General features: G+C 44.9%; 1 protein-coding gene across 2 annotated transcripts in view; it reads right to left on the bottom strand.

Annotated features, from left to right (window-relative positions):
• ACAA1 (acetyl-CoA acyltransferase 1) overlaps positions 1-18,133 on the bottom strand; it is a 57,897-nt gene that overhangs the window by 39,189 nt on the left and 575 nt on the right. For both annotated transcript variants that reach the window (XM_018569237.1, XM_018569236.1), the window contains exons 2-3: positions 14,213-14,306; positions 2,955-3,012 (exon numbers count right to left, since the gene is read on the bottom strand). In XM_018569237.1, coding sequence (XP_018424739.1) covers positions 2,955-3,012; positions 14,213-14,306 — 152 coding nt within the window. The remainder of the gene's footprint in view (positions 1-2,954; positions 3,013-14,212; positions 14,307-18,133) is intronic.

Below are 18,133 nucleotides of genomic sequence, written 5' to 3' on the forward strand. Positions count from 1 at the left end.
TGGACTACAATCTTACAAATTAGTAAACTAAACGTGAGATTAGGGATGAACCGATACAGACACTAGTATTGGTGCCAATACCAAGTATTTGGGCGAGTACTCTTACTCGACCAAATGCTCCCGATACTGGAACTTCCGGTATCAGAAAGCCGGGTACTGAGTCATTACATGCTACCCGGTTTCCTGATTGGCCAGGAAGCTGGCTCCATCCTCCCTCCTTGCCAGGGAGCATGGAGTTGGCTTCCCAGCCAATCGGGAAGCGGGTAATGACTCGCCTTCTGGATTCCTGATTGGCCGGGAAGCTAATATCTTGCTACCTTGTCACTTCCGATTGGTCACCAGCCATTACACGCCGCCCGGCTTTCTTAACAGGACTTCTGGTATCGGAAGTCCAATCACCTGGTGAGGGAGAACGAAGCCGGCTTCCAAGCTAATTAGGAACCCGGCGGCGAGTCATTACACACGCCCGGCTTCCTTAACCACCTCCGGGCCGGCCGTAGTAAAAAAACGGCTGGCCCGAGCTCTCTAGATCCGAGCGGGCATCTTTAGACGTCCGCTCAGACAAGCTGCTGGGCGCGCGCGAGCGGGAAATGGCCGAAAATTTAAAAACAGGCAGCGATGCCTGTCACCATACAAGCGATCCGCCGGCTGTAGAGCCGGCGGATTGCGTGTATAGGGTGCCGATCGGTCCCGTCCCCCCCCATCCGCGGCCCCTTCCGCCGTTGTACCGCTGATCCCGGGCTCCGCTGTGCCCGGTGCGAGCCCGGGATCAGCATGTCGCTTGTGACACAGGGGATCAGAGAGAGCTCGGTACACGAGCTCCCTCCGGTCCCCTCTCCTCTGCAAGAATGCGGAAGTGTTGTATAATACATCACTTCCGCATTCTTGTGTCACTCTCCAGCTTCAGAAGCTGCAAAGAAGCTGATGGAGCAGATCTCTGCTTCATCAGCTTCTTTTGGGGGGTCCTAGGTGACATTAGGGGTCTTGGAGACCCCTGATGTCTCCATAAAGAGGACCTGTCACATATTTTGCTATCACATAGAGGGGTTTTTATTAGCCCCCGTATGTGATAGCAATAAAGTTTAGTGGGAAAAAAAAAAAGGAAAAAAAAATTAAGTCCCCCCCCCCAAATTTAAAGTTACACCATAAAAAAGAATAAAACAAAAACAAAAACATTTTTAAGTCCCCCACCCATACATACAGGCATGCAAACATGCGTCGGGGGAGCATACGTGCAAAAAAGACGATTGAACTGAAAAATGGCCTGGCCAGGAAGGGGGTCTAAACACCTGGTCTTGAAGTGGTTAATAGGACTTCCGGTATCGGCAAGTACCGGAAAAAAAAATATCGGTACTTGTACCAGATAGTGAAAACCCGGCATCCGTGCATCCCTACGCGAGATTGTAGTCCATCAAGGGAGCGAGCTTGGAGTGGTGGCTACTTTACAGCTCTCACAGGGACCATGGGAAACAGAAGTAGCCACCCTCCATAAGGAAGGACAGTGTCAGCACAAATTCAGGGATGATTTGAGGATCTACAGATGAACGATACATTAATAGGCTACATTTTTTGTTAATAGTTATGGTACTTAAATGCATTTTTTAAGAATTATTAGATGCAAATGTAAGAGGTTTTCCTGAGTTGAGTGTCACTAACTAATAAAAAGGTAAGAGGTTTTCATATCAGCATTCAGGGCAGAATGCTGATGTGATTTTTAGTGAGGGGGGGGGTAAAGGTCCACTTTAATAATTGACTACTGAGGAACTATCACTGGTTAGCAGGGAGTAGTAGGTAGGTGGGGTTTATCTGTGGGCATGGTTCACCTTCCCTCCCTCCCGCAAACTTCACAAACATATGCCCTTGATAAAAAAATAGATACCAGGATCCAAGAAGAACACACAACAGACTATTCTGGCAAAGAAAAGAAAAAGCAGTAAACACTTTTTATTGTGTGCTATGGAGTAGCAATTTGACTTTGGGTAACAGATTTCATTTGAAGTGTATGTCAGTGCAAAAAAAATAAATAATAAAAATAAGTTACTCTCCTTGAGATAACACATGAAGGGCCTGTTCACACCATATGCAGTGTGTTCTGGTCGGAAGACACTGCATCGCATTGCGGACGCTCAGTATTTCGTGGGGCCGGAGGGGACTTGGCTGGCCATTGAAGTGAATGGCACCGTAGCCATGCCCTCTGTAGGGCCATTCATACTGCAAAAATCTGTGAGAGGAATTTATCAAAACTGGGAGCATCTGTACATGGCAACTGATCAGCTTCTACGTTTCATTTTCCAGGCTTAAAATGTATTTCCATTTTTGCAGTCCAATTTGAGATTGTGTTGATCTGATAAGCTGCATTAACAAACTATGGGCTAGCCACCTTAGACCCCTCATCCATTACAGCCCCTCCTAACATTTCAAAGAGGCAGAAGAAATGTTAACCCTTAAAACCCTAACCTATGTAAAAACAAATTCAACTTGGTGTTAACCCAATTTGGCTACGAAAGTGGAATTGAAGATAGAAGCTGATCGGTTACTGTGGGCAGAGTGTAGAATGTGAGAAATATTAAAGAACTCCGGGCTTATTAAACATTAACCCTTGCAGTGGGGCTAGCCCCACTGAATTTTCATCCAGTGAGATTGAAGGTAAAAAAACAAATGTTCTTAGTATATTTTCCTGTCAAACTGAATGTACAATTAGGTAAATACTGCATTATGGCCACTAGATGGACCATAGGAAATAAGTATCTAATTTACTATGTAAATAAGCTCCATCTAATGGTCATAAGACAGTATTTCTCTGATATTACATCGATTACATTGGGCTTAGAAATTTACTAAGTAGGTTCGTGTTTGCCTTCATCTGCACAGAATGAATATTCCGAGTTTAGCAGTTTATAAATACACCCCAAATAATGAACAGAAACAAGCAAACCCCCCAGAAAAATAAATACCTAAGAAACTGGGCGATTCTAGCAACCAGAGGTCCTCCACCAGGCTGCAGTACATTTCCTACATAGATGAGAAAAACAAATATCTTTTTTTCTAATCAGGTTTTATTTGAGGATTAGGAAATATGCAGAAAAATGCATTTGCAAGATTAAAATACAGCATGGAAACAGTGAACATGCAGAGAAAGAACATCTCGCAGTAAGCTATTATAGACTCTTAGCAGAGAGTAGATGAAAATGGCAGGAGATAAACAGTATGTAAAACACAGTTAACCAGTTGTTGGTGTATTTATTGACAGTCCCATTGTCCACCAGTGGATGGCCCTCTCGGGACAATGTAGCCTATAGTTGCTTTTAGTCTCCAGAGCAGTAAACTCCAGAAATCAGACTAGTAAGGCTGCGTTCACACCTGAGCGTATTTATTTCGCGTTTTTTCGTTCAGTGAAACGCGCGTTTCACTGGCGGTATGATTTTATTCCCCTTATTTTCTCAAATTTTTTTCACTTTCAAACTTCCCGCCGGCACCGCCCCCTGCGACGCGGCCAATCGCAAGGGACGGAACCGAAAGTCGGCAGCCGCCGGAGGACACAGCGGGTATCGCGGACAAGGTAAGACCTGTACGCTGTATTCCCGAGTGTAGCTCGGGGTTACCGCTTTGTTAAACCCCGATCCACACTCGGGAATACCAATGGAAACGCGCTGAAAAACGCCTCAAAGAAGCTCCTGTACTTCTTTGGGCGTAGGGCGTTTTTCAGCGTGTTCCTACGCGCTGTAAAACGCCCAGGTGGGAGCCATGCCCATAGGCAATTATTGGTTTTCACATGTTTAGAGTTTTACAGCGCCTAGGAAACACGCTGTAAAACAGGCCTAACAGTGTAGGGTCCATTCTGTCTAACCAGCAGGCCCATATTTTTCTGAAACTTAAAGTGACATTAAACCCTCAGATTTTTTAACATAAACCAATACTGTAATGTGTGCCTTACTGTAATCCATGGTTGTTTCCCTTCTCTTTGCTGCTCTTCCTTTTAAATCCTCATGTCTTCTCATGCTTGGGGAGAACTTACCTTTTCAGCTCAGGGCCTCTTCCTTAGTGCTGGCTCAGATTACAAGCCTATAGAAACGTATACACAGACACCGTGTATCCATTCCTGAGACAAGGCAGTCTGCTGCAAAACAGAAGTTCTGCAGAGCATGAGAACAGATACAGATTTAAAAGGAAGAGCAGCAAAGAGAAGGGAAACAACCATGGATTACAGTAAGGCGCACATTACAGTATTGTTTTATGTTAAAAAATCTGAGGGTTTAATGTCACTTTAAGCCCCTCTTAGTGTAAGTCAGTATTTGAAAGGTGTGGAATGTATCGGATCAAAAACCAATAGAAAACCTCTATTGTACAGACAATGCAAAAATCACAATAGTCCCAAAAAACCTCCCTCAGGTTAAAAGCAAAAAATTTTGTACACACTGTATTCTGTCCATCAATATACTGTATCAGACTTGTGTCTGGGAAGGTAGCTGGATGGCTTAAAAGGAACAAGATAATAAACAAACAGTTACAAAGTCTAAGAAGATGCACATATGATATCAACTCAGTTCCCTATAAAACACTAGCAGGAGCGGTGAGACAGCAGGAAACGCTGTGTAAATATATAGTACATGACATTTTTACAAAGTCTGCGCTATATGGACAAAACCATTTGATGAAAGATCACTTGTAGTTCTGTCCTGATATTACGGCCGGTTATCCGAGCAATACGATTTCCCGGGTGCTGTGAAAGGAACTGCATGGGTTGGAATCCCTCTCGTTTGCATAGAGGTGCCTCTCCATGCATACATAGCAATGACTTTATAGGCTACTGATGGAGACTTGAACTCGGGATCAATGGATTTATCACGCTCAAGAGCTGATGAATATCTGTAAAGCTGTGGAACGGCTTATTTCACTATCCAAGTATAAAGAGTTATGGACACCGGCACTCCAAAAGTAGAAAAACGTCTTAATGCATCTTGAATGCATATTTACCATGCATGTGTCATGCACTGTCATGAAGAAAACTTTGCTCTTGCATGCACACTTACTGCATTTAAGCTTACCATGCATGTGCCATGCGTTGCATATTCATGCGCCTGTCCACATACCCCTGTGACATTGGCCCCTATATAGAGTTGAGCTACTGGACTGCATTCATATATCCACATGCCATCTATGTGCACCGGCCATCCTTAGCTTTGCCCACAGTTGTATGCCATACACTTTCCCAGTGCCCTAGACTCCTGACGTGAGCTGCACTGCACATTGCAAGTAGATCACAGCAGCGTCCCTCCGCACCGATGACACATCCCCATGATTGCCGATCATTCCCCTACACACAGGGCGAGATGACAACCCCGGCAGCGGCCGTGACAGCGGCGTCCCGACGTTGCCATGGCAACGGATGACACGACCAGTGCCGGCCTATCACCACAGGACTCATACCCGAAGACAACCTAGGGGTGCGGCCTGAGTGTAATGAGCACTTGCTCTCCGGCTGGCCACGCCCCCTGACTCCGTCCTGTGTCTCTGTAACAGCTGCCCTGCAGCCGTTACACAGAGACACACAGCCCCAGCAGGAATACTGCTCAAATCGTCTCTCCATAGGCATGGCACCACCCAGACTTAGCAGCATTAACACGACACAACCCATGAATTATGTTTTGAGCAATCTTTCTATGCATACAGCAACACTGTATTTTGAATTTTGGCGGGAAATGACATCATTGGATCACTTTTGGGCAGTGGTATTGGTCTCCTCACATACAAGGATGTGTATAAATGCTTGTCCATATCTGTTTGTAATTTTCACTTGTTCTGCCTGATGAAGGGGATCCTGTGTGACCCCGAAACGTTGCAATAAGTGTATTGTTGCATGATGCGTCAATAAAAGACGTTTTTCTACTTTGGAGTGCCGGTGTCCATAACTCTTTATACTTTGCCTGGACGGTGGCCATGCGTCGACTACTGATGCACCCAACCCATTCATCAAGGATTTAGCGGTAAGGAGTGCAATGGGTACACTGACTATTATTTCACTATCCAGGCTCCTCTCAGTGCCTTGAGTGTTCTGAACCTACAGGCTGCTGATGGATTGACTAATATAAATTGTCCAGGAGCCAGTGAAGACTCCTATAGCAGTGAATTGGCTTGATCTCCCTGGTGTGTATATGTCCTTTATTTGCTGTGTTATTTGTGCATGTCAACAGCTGAAGATCTGGATTGCATCAGCGACACAATCGGGTAGAAATACTATGGTAATTTCTATGGTAATTTCACTGACTGAGTTTTACAACTGATACCCATTGATTTTACTGAGCTAGATCAGTGCTTCCTAAAGTGTGGGTCGCGACCCCATATGGGGTCCCACAAGTGAACAGGGGGGGGTCGCGATCTGAGTCCCCGGCCAGGACCGCCATCAGGGGGGTATAGCCGGTACTTGTGTGAGGGGCCCAGGCGGCCTGGGCTCCAAGCAAGATTTTTATTTTCGTTTAATGTGCAGTGTAGTGTAGTTTTTAAGGTCGCATACCCCCCACCTCTGTGCACTTGGTACCTTCCTGAGCACGTGCATGCAGGAAGGTTTTTTTTTACATTGACGGAGCTTCCTTTAACCCAGCAGAAGTGGAGCACAGCTGCTGGAGGTAAAGATAAGGAGGGAGAGGGGGCTTATTAGTAGGTTTAAGAAGGCCTGAGCTAGATGACTGTGCCAGTGTATATTTATACAGTGTTTCCTGCTGTCTCACCGCTCCTGCTATTGTTTTATATGGAACTGTGCTTATGGATACATCATATGCACATCTTCAGAGACTTTGTAGCTGTTTATCATCATCTTACTTTTTAGCCATCCAGCTACTTTCCCAGGCATGGGTCTGATGCAGTACAGGTGGCCCACGGTTTGCGCCAGTTCCGTTTGTGCCATTTCAAAATAGCGCCCTTTTTCAGCAGTCACGTGGTTGCCATTGAAACAGCAGCTCCACCTAGTGTATCCTTTCTCCGCAGACCTCAGCGGCAGAAGGGTACGCAGAGAAACACTATACAAATGGTAAAATACTAACATTACAGTACTGTGCAGAGTCGCCGGTGGCTGGACCAGGGCACAGGTGAAGGATCGTGGCTCGGGAAGAGGCTCTGAGCAAAAACTGTGGACACCTACATAGGCATATTTGGAGGCAGGGGTGCAAATAGAAATCACAGGGCCCCATAGCAAAATTTTGTATGGGGCTCCCCAAACCGCTCCCCACCCAAAAAAGTACCCACCTGCAGAACACGTTCCCGTGCCGTCTCCTTCTCTTGAGCTCTGCTCCTGCTGGCTCTGACCTCACAGCCGTAGAACCGATCATTTCGACTCTCAGTGCTGCAGAGCCCGCCATAGACCCCGCACATACTAGAGACCCTGCAGAGCACACCTGAAACCCCACACAGCCCACCTAAGAGTGACCTTGCAGAACCCACCTGAGTCCCAGAAAATACCAGAGACCCCACATAGCCCACCCGAGAGGGACCCTGCAGAGCCTACCATAGACCCCGCAGAACCCACCTGAGACCCAGAAAATATCAGAGATCCTGCACAGCCCACCCGAGACCCCACGAAGGCTGCTCCTATATACGAGAATCAAAAGGGTGGAAATCTAAAAACAAAACAAAAAAAAACAACATAAAAGACAACAAAACATACCTAAATATTTTAAAATAGTCCCTAGCAAAGGGCGGGAACCCTGCTGTCCTGGAAGACTACTGGAAATACCGGTAAGTCTAATGCGGATTGAATAACAAGAACTTATCAGGGAGGGATTACAGCTTGAAGAACTTTTCTCTTGAAAGCCTGATCCTGTTAAAGGATCTAGCCGATAGCTGTCCGATCTAGCTGTTAAAAGATCTCGCTGATAGTGAGTAACAAATGTAGAGAAGCTTGACCATGTGGCTGCCTAACATATTTGTTCTGGAGAGGCACCAGCTTTCTCAGCCCAGGAAGTGGCCAGTGCCCTGGTGGAACGAGCATTTACTAGGATAGGTGAAGGACTTCCCATCGAGTAGTATGTTTCGCAAATAACAAGTCTAATCCATCTGGCAATGGAAGATTTTGATGCCTGGTATCCCCTACTTTTGCCCGAAAAGAGCACAAACATGGCATCCGGTTTTCTATTATCTTTTCTAGCTTCCTGGTAAGCGAGAATGCAGTGCCTAACAGGACAATAAAATTACCTTTCCTTACCATTAGAAGGAATACCACAAAAGGTAGGCACAATAATTTCCTGAGATATGTGGAATCTAGAAGCGATTTTAAATAAAAAAAACTGGGACAGTCTTGAAGATAAACAGGTCCAGTCCCGTAGAGTTATCGAGTTGCAGGCCCTTTCTGTCAGAGCCTTTTTTTGCAGTTTTTCTGAAAAAAACTGCAAAAAAGGCTTCACCAGAAAGAGCCTACAACTCACTAACTCTACGGGCAGAAGTGATAACCACTTGAGGGTAAGTAACCTGAGGGAGGATACCAAAAGGGGACTTAATGAGACCCTGTAATATTATGGATAAATCCCACCTGGGACAGGCTCTAACTGTAACTGGTCTCTATCTTGTCAGGGCCTTAAAAAAAAATCTAGAAATAAGGGAATAAGTTGCCAAAGGAAACTAAACAAAATACTAAGGGCTGCAGAGGGAACTCAAAGCTAACCCTCTGTATGCCCCATCCTGCAGAAAATCTAGAATCGCAGCCAAGTCCTGAGTTCTGGCACATGACTTGAGCCAGGAATTGAAGACTTTCCAGGTTTTACCATACATTTTTGTAGTAACAGGTTTCTAGACTTATACAGCCTTAGACCTCTATCGATTTAGAGAAAAGAACTGACTCGCCTTTGAGTTCTTTTGGGAAGTGAATAGGTCACTTGCGGAAGCCCCCACTTCCTGACCAGCAGCAAGAAGACTTCTGAATTCAGACACCATTCCACCTGGTGAATCTGATGTCGACTCAAAAAGGCTGCCAAGATGTTCTGGGAGCCCTTTAGGTGTACCTCAGACAAAGAAGCCAGGTTCCCCTTTGCCCAAGCAAAAATGTCTCTTGCCACTGACTGAAGGACAACTCTGAATACCTCCCTGTTTGTTTATATAAGCTACTACCGTAGGATTGTCTGAGAGAACTCGGAGATGAAAGACTTTGACCATTCCCTGAAATGCCCAGAGGGATTTTAAAAAAAAAACGTGTTTAGCTCTCTCCAATTGGAAGAGGCCTTTGATTCTAAAAACGTTCACTGCCCCTGTGCCATCTGACCTTCTAGGTGAAAACCCCAACCCCAGGTGCTGGCATCCGTAGTCAGCACTTTGGACACCTAAAATGTCCAAGTTAGTCCTACTGATAAATGGCCATGGGCTCTACACCACCAAAGACCTCTCCTTATCCTGGAAGGTATGCTGACCACAGATTCCAGACTTTCCTGTGTCCGATTCTACACTTTAAGAAAGAAAAACTGAAGGGGTGCATTAGTAAGAACTCATTTGGAATATGCAGTTCAGTTTTGGGCACCAGTTCACAAAAAGGAGGTTGAGGAACTGGAGAAAGTGCAGCAAAGAGCTACTAAACTTATAAGAGGCATGGAGGAGCTCAGCTATGAGAAAAGATTAGCTGAACTGAATTTGTTCTCTCTGTAGAAGAGGCGATTAAAGGGGGGATATGATCACTATATATAAATACATAAAATGGTTTATATTGTGAGCTTGGTGCCAAATTATTCACTTTAAATACACTGCAAAGGACAAGGGACACTCTTTGCGTTTGAAGGAAAAGAGGTTTAAAGAGGTTTTGCATACGGAAATAATTCTTCACAGTTTGAGCTGTGAAAATGTGGAATAAACTCCCCCAGGAGCTAGTTCTAGCTAGCTCAGTTAACGGTTTGAAAAAAAGTCTGGATGTATTCCTAAATGTACAGAATATTACTGGATATTGAGTTCCTATAGGTATATTAAGCACCAGAGATTGTTGATCCAGGGAATATCTGATTGCCTTTTGGGATCAGGAAGGAATATTTTTCCCCTGTTGGAGCAAATTGAACCATGCTTTATAGCCTTGGTTCTCAACTGGTGGGTCGTGACCCAAAAGTGGGTCGCGACCCCATGTCCTGTGGGTCGCCAGATGCCTTCCACTTTTCTAGGTGAGCCTCCCCTAGAGAAGCAGTCAGTTCTCACACCGAGCAGCCATTTAAAAATATGATGCCCGGTGCCGAGTGTCGACTTGAGATGGGGTGAGGTGCGGCTATGGCCGCAAGGGAGCTCTATTCATAAGTGCATTGCTTAGAGCTCATCACATTGTGGCTCCTGGCACCTCTACAGGGCACGCACGAGAGCTTTACAAGCAATACACATATGGATGGGGCACCATCACAGCACAGCAGACCACACTGGACCCCAGGTTGAGGATCCGCTCTAATTTCCTTAATGGAAACCCAAACGCACCTCCCATCCACAGTTCGATTGCCTGCACCGGAAAGCGCAGTACCGCGACATGGAACATTGCAGTGCAACTTGGGTCGCGACTTAATGACCAAGGACAAATGTGGGTCCTGAGGTTACCCAGGTTGAGAACCACTGGTTTATAGGGTTTTTTTTGCCTTCCTCTGGATCAACAGTTGCTAACTGTGGGCATAGCATTCTGTTTAGGCTTTTCTTCCCATATCTCTAGAAGTTGAATTCGATGGACATGTGTCTTTTTTCAACCTGACTATGTAACTATGCAAGGATGAGCCTATGCGAGAGAGATCCGAAACAGCCAGATCCTCAGGCTTGCAAGATTTAACAGAGATCCCCTCAGCAGCTGACACAAGCAGACTAGAGTGGGCTAAAGGTTGGAGCCTTAAAATTATCCAAAATTGACCTGAACGAGTGGAATGTGGATGCTAACTCTTCTTTGACTAAAGGCAAGAGGTTGCTAAGTCGACTTGAGATGGGGTGAGGTGCGGCTATGGCCGCAAGGGAGCTCTATTCATAAGTGCATTGCTTAGAGCTCATCACATTGTGGCTCCTGGCACCTCTACAGGGCACGCACGAGAGCTTTACAAGCAATACACATATGGATGGGGCACCATCACAGCACAGCAGACCACACTGGACCCCAGGTTGAGGATCCGCTCTAATTTCCTTAATGGAAACCCAAACGCACCTCCCATCCACAGTTCGATTGCCTGCACCGGAAAGCGCAGTACCGCGACATGGAACATTGCAGTGCAACTTGGGTCGCGACTTAATGACCAAGGACAAATGTGGGTCCTGAGGTTACCCAGGTTGAGAACCACTGGTTTATAGGGTTTTTTTTGCCTTCCTCTGGATCAACAGTTGCTAACTGTGGGCATAGCATTCTGTTTAGGCTTTTCTTCCCATATCTCTAGAAGTTGAATTCGATGGACATGTGTCTTTTTTCAACCTGACTATGTAACTATGCAAGGATGAGCCTATGCGAGAGAGATCCGAAACAGCCAGATCCTCAGGCTTGCAAGATTTAACAGAGATCCCCTCAGCAGCTGACACAAGCAGACTAGAGTGGGCTAAAGGTTGGAGCCTTAAAATTATCCAAAATTGACCTGAACGAGTGGAATGTGGATGCTAACTCTTCTTTGACTAAAGGCAAGAGGTTGCTACATGCAGAAGCTGACTATTCCTTGAGAATTCTTCCAATACAAGACTGGCAAAGAGGCTTGGTATAGGCAGGGTTAGTACCCCACACAGCACACTTTTTCTGAGGTACACTTCTGGATTTGTCTGGGGCTTTGGCTTGCGGAAAAAAGGATCCAAATTAACCAGGAAAAAACTATTAAACCCTAGTGCCATTCTTAACACCTAAAAAACCCACAACCAAAAGGGGTCCCAGGTGAAGCGCAGGAAATAAGAGCATAAGGGGACAGAGAGAAATTGAAGCCGCTCTCCTACCTGAGCTGGGCTTCAAACTGAAGTGCCTGCAGCCACCACCGCCTGTGCTGCCTGAGAAGACTCCGTAGCAGGCAGTGTGCAGTCCGGCGTTCTCACGGCCACTGCCGGAAGAACATATAGCCAGGAAGTTCCAGCAAGGCCCTCCCCTTCATCTGCGCCAAAAATTAGGCCTGGAGCGTGTGACCCCAGGCGCCCAGAAGCGATGTTTCCCCCTACCGGAAGTGACTTATTTCTGTCATCTGGTCAGGCTGCGGACGGCGTGTCGGGGCTACCAAAGAGGTAGCAGCCAGCAGACTTTTTCAGTCTGCACCCACGGAGCCCAGCCAAGGAGAGAGAAAGCACTCCGGTCAAGGCTTTCTGAGGCACGGAAGGAGAAACCAGAATACCTCCTAACACCTTACAGGAGGACTAATGGCAGCCAGAGGTGAGAGAACCAGGGGAGAAGGAAAAACCAGGGCAGCATGTACCCAGGTACCTCCCCCCAAATAAGCACTCCATAGGTGACGCATCTTCTCCGGACAAAGGAAACACATAGCGAGAAGCATCCTGTGAGGGCGGTCTTTTAACTTCTCTATGGTGGCGTATTTCCTGTTTGGGGAGAGGTACCTTCACTTCTCACATACTGTCCTGGAAGACGTCTGGGGAAAAATTTTACTTTTAATACTGTTAATATACACAAAATTTTACTTCAAAAACAAAACTAAACTGCAGTACCTAGTTTTTGCAAAAAAACTATCAAAGGTTTACAAACTTGTAAATAATTTTGGTCTAGTCAGTTTATGCAAAATCCATAGCAAGGAAAAACTGAGTTGCACAAATACTAATCTAACTTAGCATGGTATAGCTCAGAAAATTAAACACCAGACTATAATTGTATATAGCATACTTGGCACGGGAAATGTTGGCTTACAATGTAGCATTTTAAAATAGAAAAAGTCAAATGTCATAAACTAGATTATAATCAAGTTGTTCTCTGCTTTGCTCTAATCTGTTCAAAGGTTGACAATATCTCCTTCTGGCAGAAGTTTGCCTTCAACTTTGTCCCACAAATAGTATACATCAAAATACTGTCAGCACAGCCACCTGCAAACACGACTACCAGCAAAGTCTTTGCTGCTAAAAACACAATCTGGCTTTGCTTGCAGAAGCAGAACCATGCTTAAAATAAATTAAAGCCAAAAATGTCTACTAGTTTTGTATATAGCAAGGATAGAAACTCTGTTGCACGTGACCCCATTGGGCAGAGCACACATCTACAGAATCAGAGACAGTGCCTGAGCCAGAACTAGTTAGGAACTTTAGCTATGGTAAACAGCTATTTATAAATAAGACACCTGATTTTGTGACCCATGGTTTTCTTATTTGTTGTAAATAAAAATCAGGTAAATGCATGGCAGGTATGCTAGGAAATATCAAAGAGATTACATTATTCTCTGGCAACAACAGCCATGTCAGTAGACTTTACAGCCCAACTCCAGGCTTGCCTGCCTGCCATTTACCACCTCCCCCATTTGGAGGTAGGCATGTATAATGATATACATACTTTTATGCCAGGTGTCTTTGGTCTGGTCCTGGAATGTTACAGGCACTCTTCTTTCTCCAGCATAGGGCAAATTCTAAATGTTGCAGACAGCTGTGCGCCAATATTATCCTGCAGCATTTTCCTTTGAGGCCAGGGCTTACACGCAGTGGATTGAATAATGCTGGATGTTATTCAAAAGCAGCAAGATGAGTGGACAGGTCTGTGGGAACAGCACTACAGCGGAGGTGAGCAGCGCAATGAAGCTCCTTATTTTATTTTTAGAGGCTGCTGGGGGGGAGGGGGAATCCAATTTACAATATTTTGCCCAAGTTGGAGCTCAGCTTTAAAAGCCATAACAGACTAAAAGGAGAACTATGAGGTGAGTGAAAAATCACTCATCCTCATAGGATGTCAATTGGACAGGAATTGAGGGGAAATGGAGACACAGACAGCAATAAAAACTAGACAGGTTCTATCCTTTTACTAAACATAAATAATAATGATAACAATAATAATAATATGGCTGGGATAAGGCTTAATCGAAAACAAATCACCAATGGAGAAGTAGCAGTTAATTTAATTTACCAACCCTGGCTCTTCTAAAGACCAACTCTGCAATACAAGAGCTGTGTAAAAAAATGTCACCTAACCCATCAGTATGTTACTTAGGTCAGGTTTCCAAGCACATCTACTAGAGCTGTGACCATGTATTCTTCAGAATGAGAATCTGTACATTTTATTTAGTGATGCTACAAGGGCTCCCTGATAAAATATTGTAGACAAGGTGGGATTTCAGCTTACCAACACAAATATCTCCGATTAACTCAGGGTTCAAGTTGACATCCTTCAAAACTGCTGTCATAACACTAACCAGAAGTTCATCTGGTGTTGTATCCTGAAAGAAAGAAGAAAAAAAAAACGGTCAATGAAAGTAAGTCACAATATAGCAAGATATTACTAAAATAAGGGTTTAAAACTAGGGATGCACCGATATATCGGCCGCCAAACATATGGGCCGAAAATGGCACTTCTGGCATGATGCCCAAAGTGCAATTTTTCTGCCGATACATCAGCGCATCAGGTTTCTTTCCTCCCCGCTGGGCGCTGCTCTGTGTCCCAGCGGGGAGGAGAGAAAGTGTGACAGCCTGGCGAGCGCTGCTGGAGGTGAGCACTGCGAGCGCTGAGCGGCCGGCGTCTGCCCTCCCACACCGCTCAGCCTCTTATCACAGTCCGACAGAGCGGTGTGTGGGCGGAGACAGGCCGCGCTGTCACAGGAGGCTGGGCTCACCGCCCTACACCGCTCGATCAGCCTCCTGTGACAGCGTGATCGCTGAGTGTATTGTACATAATTGAGGACCTGGTATGTAAACTATAGCCTCAATTATGTATGAATTGGAGTGAGCTACATCACCTCCTGTTCATTCATAGTTGTAGTTATAGTAAACATACCATGTCCTCGTGTTATCAATGAATAGGAACACTCATAGGAGGATTCCTGTTCATTGATAACAGGTGACACAGAAAAAGAGATTGAGGACTCTGTGTCCTCAATCTCTTTTTCTATTTTAAAAAGGACAATATCGGGGGTCTGATTAGACCCCCAATATTTCCCCATTCAAAAGTTTATAAAAAATAAATAAAAATAAAATATTTAAAAAAAAATTAAAATAAAAAACATTTTCGGTATCTGTTTCGGCCTGACAATTTTTTTATTTCGGTTTTAAAATTTCCATTTCGGTGCACCTCTAGTTTAAACCCAAAATCTATTTTAAAGTATGTCTGGCATCATGTGCCACTGTATACCCTTTTTCTGGGACTCTGTTGCAAAGTTTTCTACCTAGAGATCCTGCCAGTAACAGCTCTTCCTGTTGCAAGCTGACAGTGCTAAGCCCCTGCCTTGCAATGAGAACATGAGTGTTGTCAGCTTGCCCTGTGCACTTTTCCAGTTTCCTGCTGAGCTACCCATCAGGTCTAGCAAATAAGCAGCCAAACAGCCAGATGAAAAAGTGCACACGGAAAGCTGAAAATGCTGATGCAAAATGTACTGTGTAAGGAGTCAATTTCAGGACTGGATAGACAGAAATACAAAGCCTTTGACAGGTAAAATAGCTCCCTAATATGTATTTTATCTGTGTAATTAGCAGTTTGCCTGGAGTTCGGCTTCAATAATAATGCTTACTAGAGCTGCACCAAAATGAAAATTTCAAAACCGAAAGAAAAAAAAAAAAAAATGTCAGACCAAAAACAGAAAATGTTTTTTTATTTTAACTTTTTCAAATGTTTTAAATATATTTATTCATTTTTTATTAAATATTTGTATTTATTACTTTACTTTTAGGGCAGTGGTTCTCAACCTTTCTAGGGCCGGGACCCCTTGGTAACATTTGCCAAGTTGTGGTGACCCTCAAAAGGTAAAATTTAGGGATGACGCGGCTGCTGCAGCGACATCTGGAGGCGTGGCAGGAGAACTGACACTGCTGTGCTAGGAGAGAGCTGAGGAGGACTCTCACCTTGCACAGAGACCCACAGGTTGTGAACCACTGCTATAGGCAAAGACAGGACTGGGCTCTGCAGCTGGAACTAGAAGAATTGGATTTAAAGTGTGTGGCTATATAACGTATGAGGTACATACTCCGCAGTACTGTCACTGATAGGGATGGGCTCGGGCGTGTTCGCAGCTCCACGTGCCGAGCCCGCCAGGAAGCTGACAGTGCGCAGTGCCAATCACAGGCACTGAGACATTTCCCGATCTCTGCAGCTGCGGACCAGGAAAATGGAATGCATAGCTAGAGGTGTGTTTTACATAAGTCTATAGGAATCTAGCTATGCATTACTATGGTGGGGTTTTTTTTCTGACTTACGGCGGCCCCCGATTTAAAAAAACCCCCAAAAAAACAGAGCAGAGAAAGGTCCTCAATCCCCCTGCACCCCCTGTTATAAATGAACAGTAATCCTCTATGAGTGCTCCTGTTCATTCATAACATGAGAACATAGTATGTTTACCATGTCCACAATCATGAATGAACAGGAGGTGATGTAGATCACTTCCCATTCATTCATAATTGAGAATATAGTTAACATACTATGTCCTCAATTATTTACAAACACTCAGCGATCACTGACTGCTTGTACCCGCTCTACATCCTGGCACGCTGCCACAGGAGGCTGAGCGAGCGGAGCTCAGCCTGCTGCGACAGCGATGGTTGTCTCCACCCACACTGCTCTCCTCTGATATGTCACAGGAGGCTTAGTGGTGTGGGAGGAGAGACGCCAGCCGCTCAAAGCGCTCTCCTCCCACAGCGCTCGGCCTCCTCTGACCGTTTCTCTCCTCCCCGCTGGGACACAGAGCAGTGCCCATCAGGGGGGAGGAGAGAAAGAATGGATGCGCCGCTGTATCGGTCAGAAAATGGCACTTTCTGGATTATGCCAAAAGTGGCATTTTTGGCCGATATATATCGGCGCATTCCTAATGCTTACACAAGCACATTAAAGTGACCCCATCAGGTTCTTAAAAAAATTAAGCTGAAAGGTTCAGGTCCCTGCAGGAGAACAGTCAGTATACTTGCTTCTCCAACAGCCTGCGTCTTCTTCTACTCCTCCATTCCAGTGGAGCAGCCTTCATCAGTGCCTGTGGTCAACACATCTCTCAGTGTCCCCTGGCATGTGCCTTCCTCCAACCTTTATGACATTATTAGACTCAGCAGTGGTGTACATGTTGGAGGATGGAGGTACATCACACAACAGGCATCTGAAATCCCCAGAAGTGTCAAATGTCAAAGACACTGGCAGAAGATGCATTAATAGAACAGAACCTAATGGGGTCACATTAAGATACCTTATTAGGTGAATAATGCAGTGATAGCGATAGCAATATAACTAAACTATCTCTCAAGGTCTGCCCAGTGACCATGGTGAAAAGTTCTCTCGTACCTTGACCCTTGAACAACAGGCTACTAGTAAATGTTTTGTTGCATAATAAAAGGAGCATACAGGATACAGCAGCAAAAAAATGGTGCAGAAAAGAAAAAAAGTCTTTAGATTCAGCTACATCCTGATATTTTTCAAAGTTTCTGATTATTCATTAAGACAAAACAAAAGTGATTAGCAAAGCTCTGTAAAACAAAACAACCACTCATATTTTAGTTTATTTTAAGCAGATCAGTTAAATTAAAAAAAAACTACATGAAGACTGATTGCATTGTTTTGGTGGCGATACATGCAAACCTTTAAATTACACTTACCTCCAAGGTTGCAAAAAACATGACTACTTCACCTCGTTCCAACCTTATCATACATGTTTTATGCCTATCTGCTTAATGTAACCCTAGGGGATTTACCAACTACCCCCAGCACACTGCAGAACAGTGCTTAAGGACCACAACACATTGTGACTGGGGGCGAGCTATGGGAAAACCAAATTTTTAAGCAACATTCACCCGTGCCAGTCTTATGAATTGCTCCATGAGGCCAATGTGAACAGCAGCTATACAAAGCAAGAACAGCTGAAAGCGCCCGCAACCGTTCGCATGTAATCAGACATCCAGCAATGAGCTGAGATGCAGAAGCTTGCCCCTGGATGTAGTTTGAGTCCAGGGGCAATCACCCACAAATTATTACAGCATGTCTAAATGGATGAACATGGTTGTGGGAGCTGGTCATTGCTTTATATAGTACTTGATTGTTGGGAGTTTGAACACATCACATACATTTGTTTAAGGTTTT

Source organism: Nanorana parkeri, unplaced genomic scaffold, assembly GCF_000935625.1.
Source record: "Nanorana parkeri isolate BGI_ZX_2015 unplaced genomic scaffold, ASM93562v1 scaffold1309, whole genome shotgun sequence".
NCBI classification, from domain to species: Eukaryota; Metazoa; Chordata; class Amphibia; order Anura; family Dicroglossidae; genus Nanorana; species Nanorana parkeri.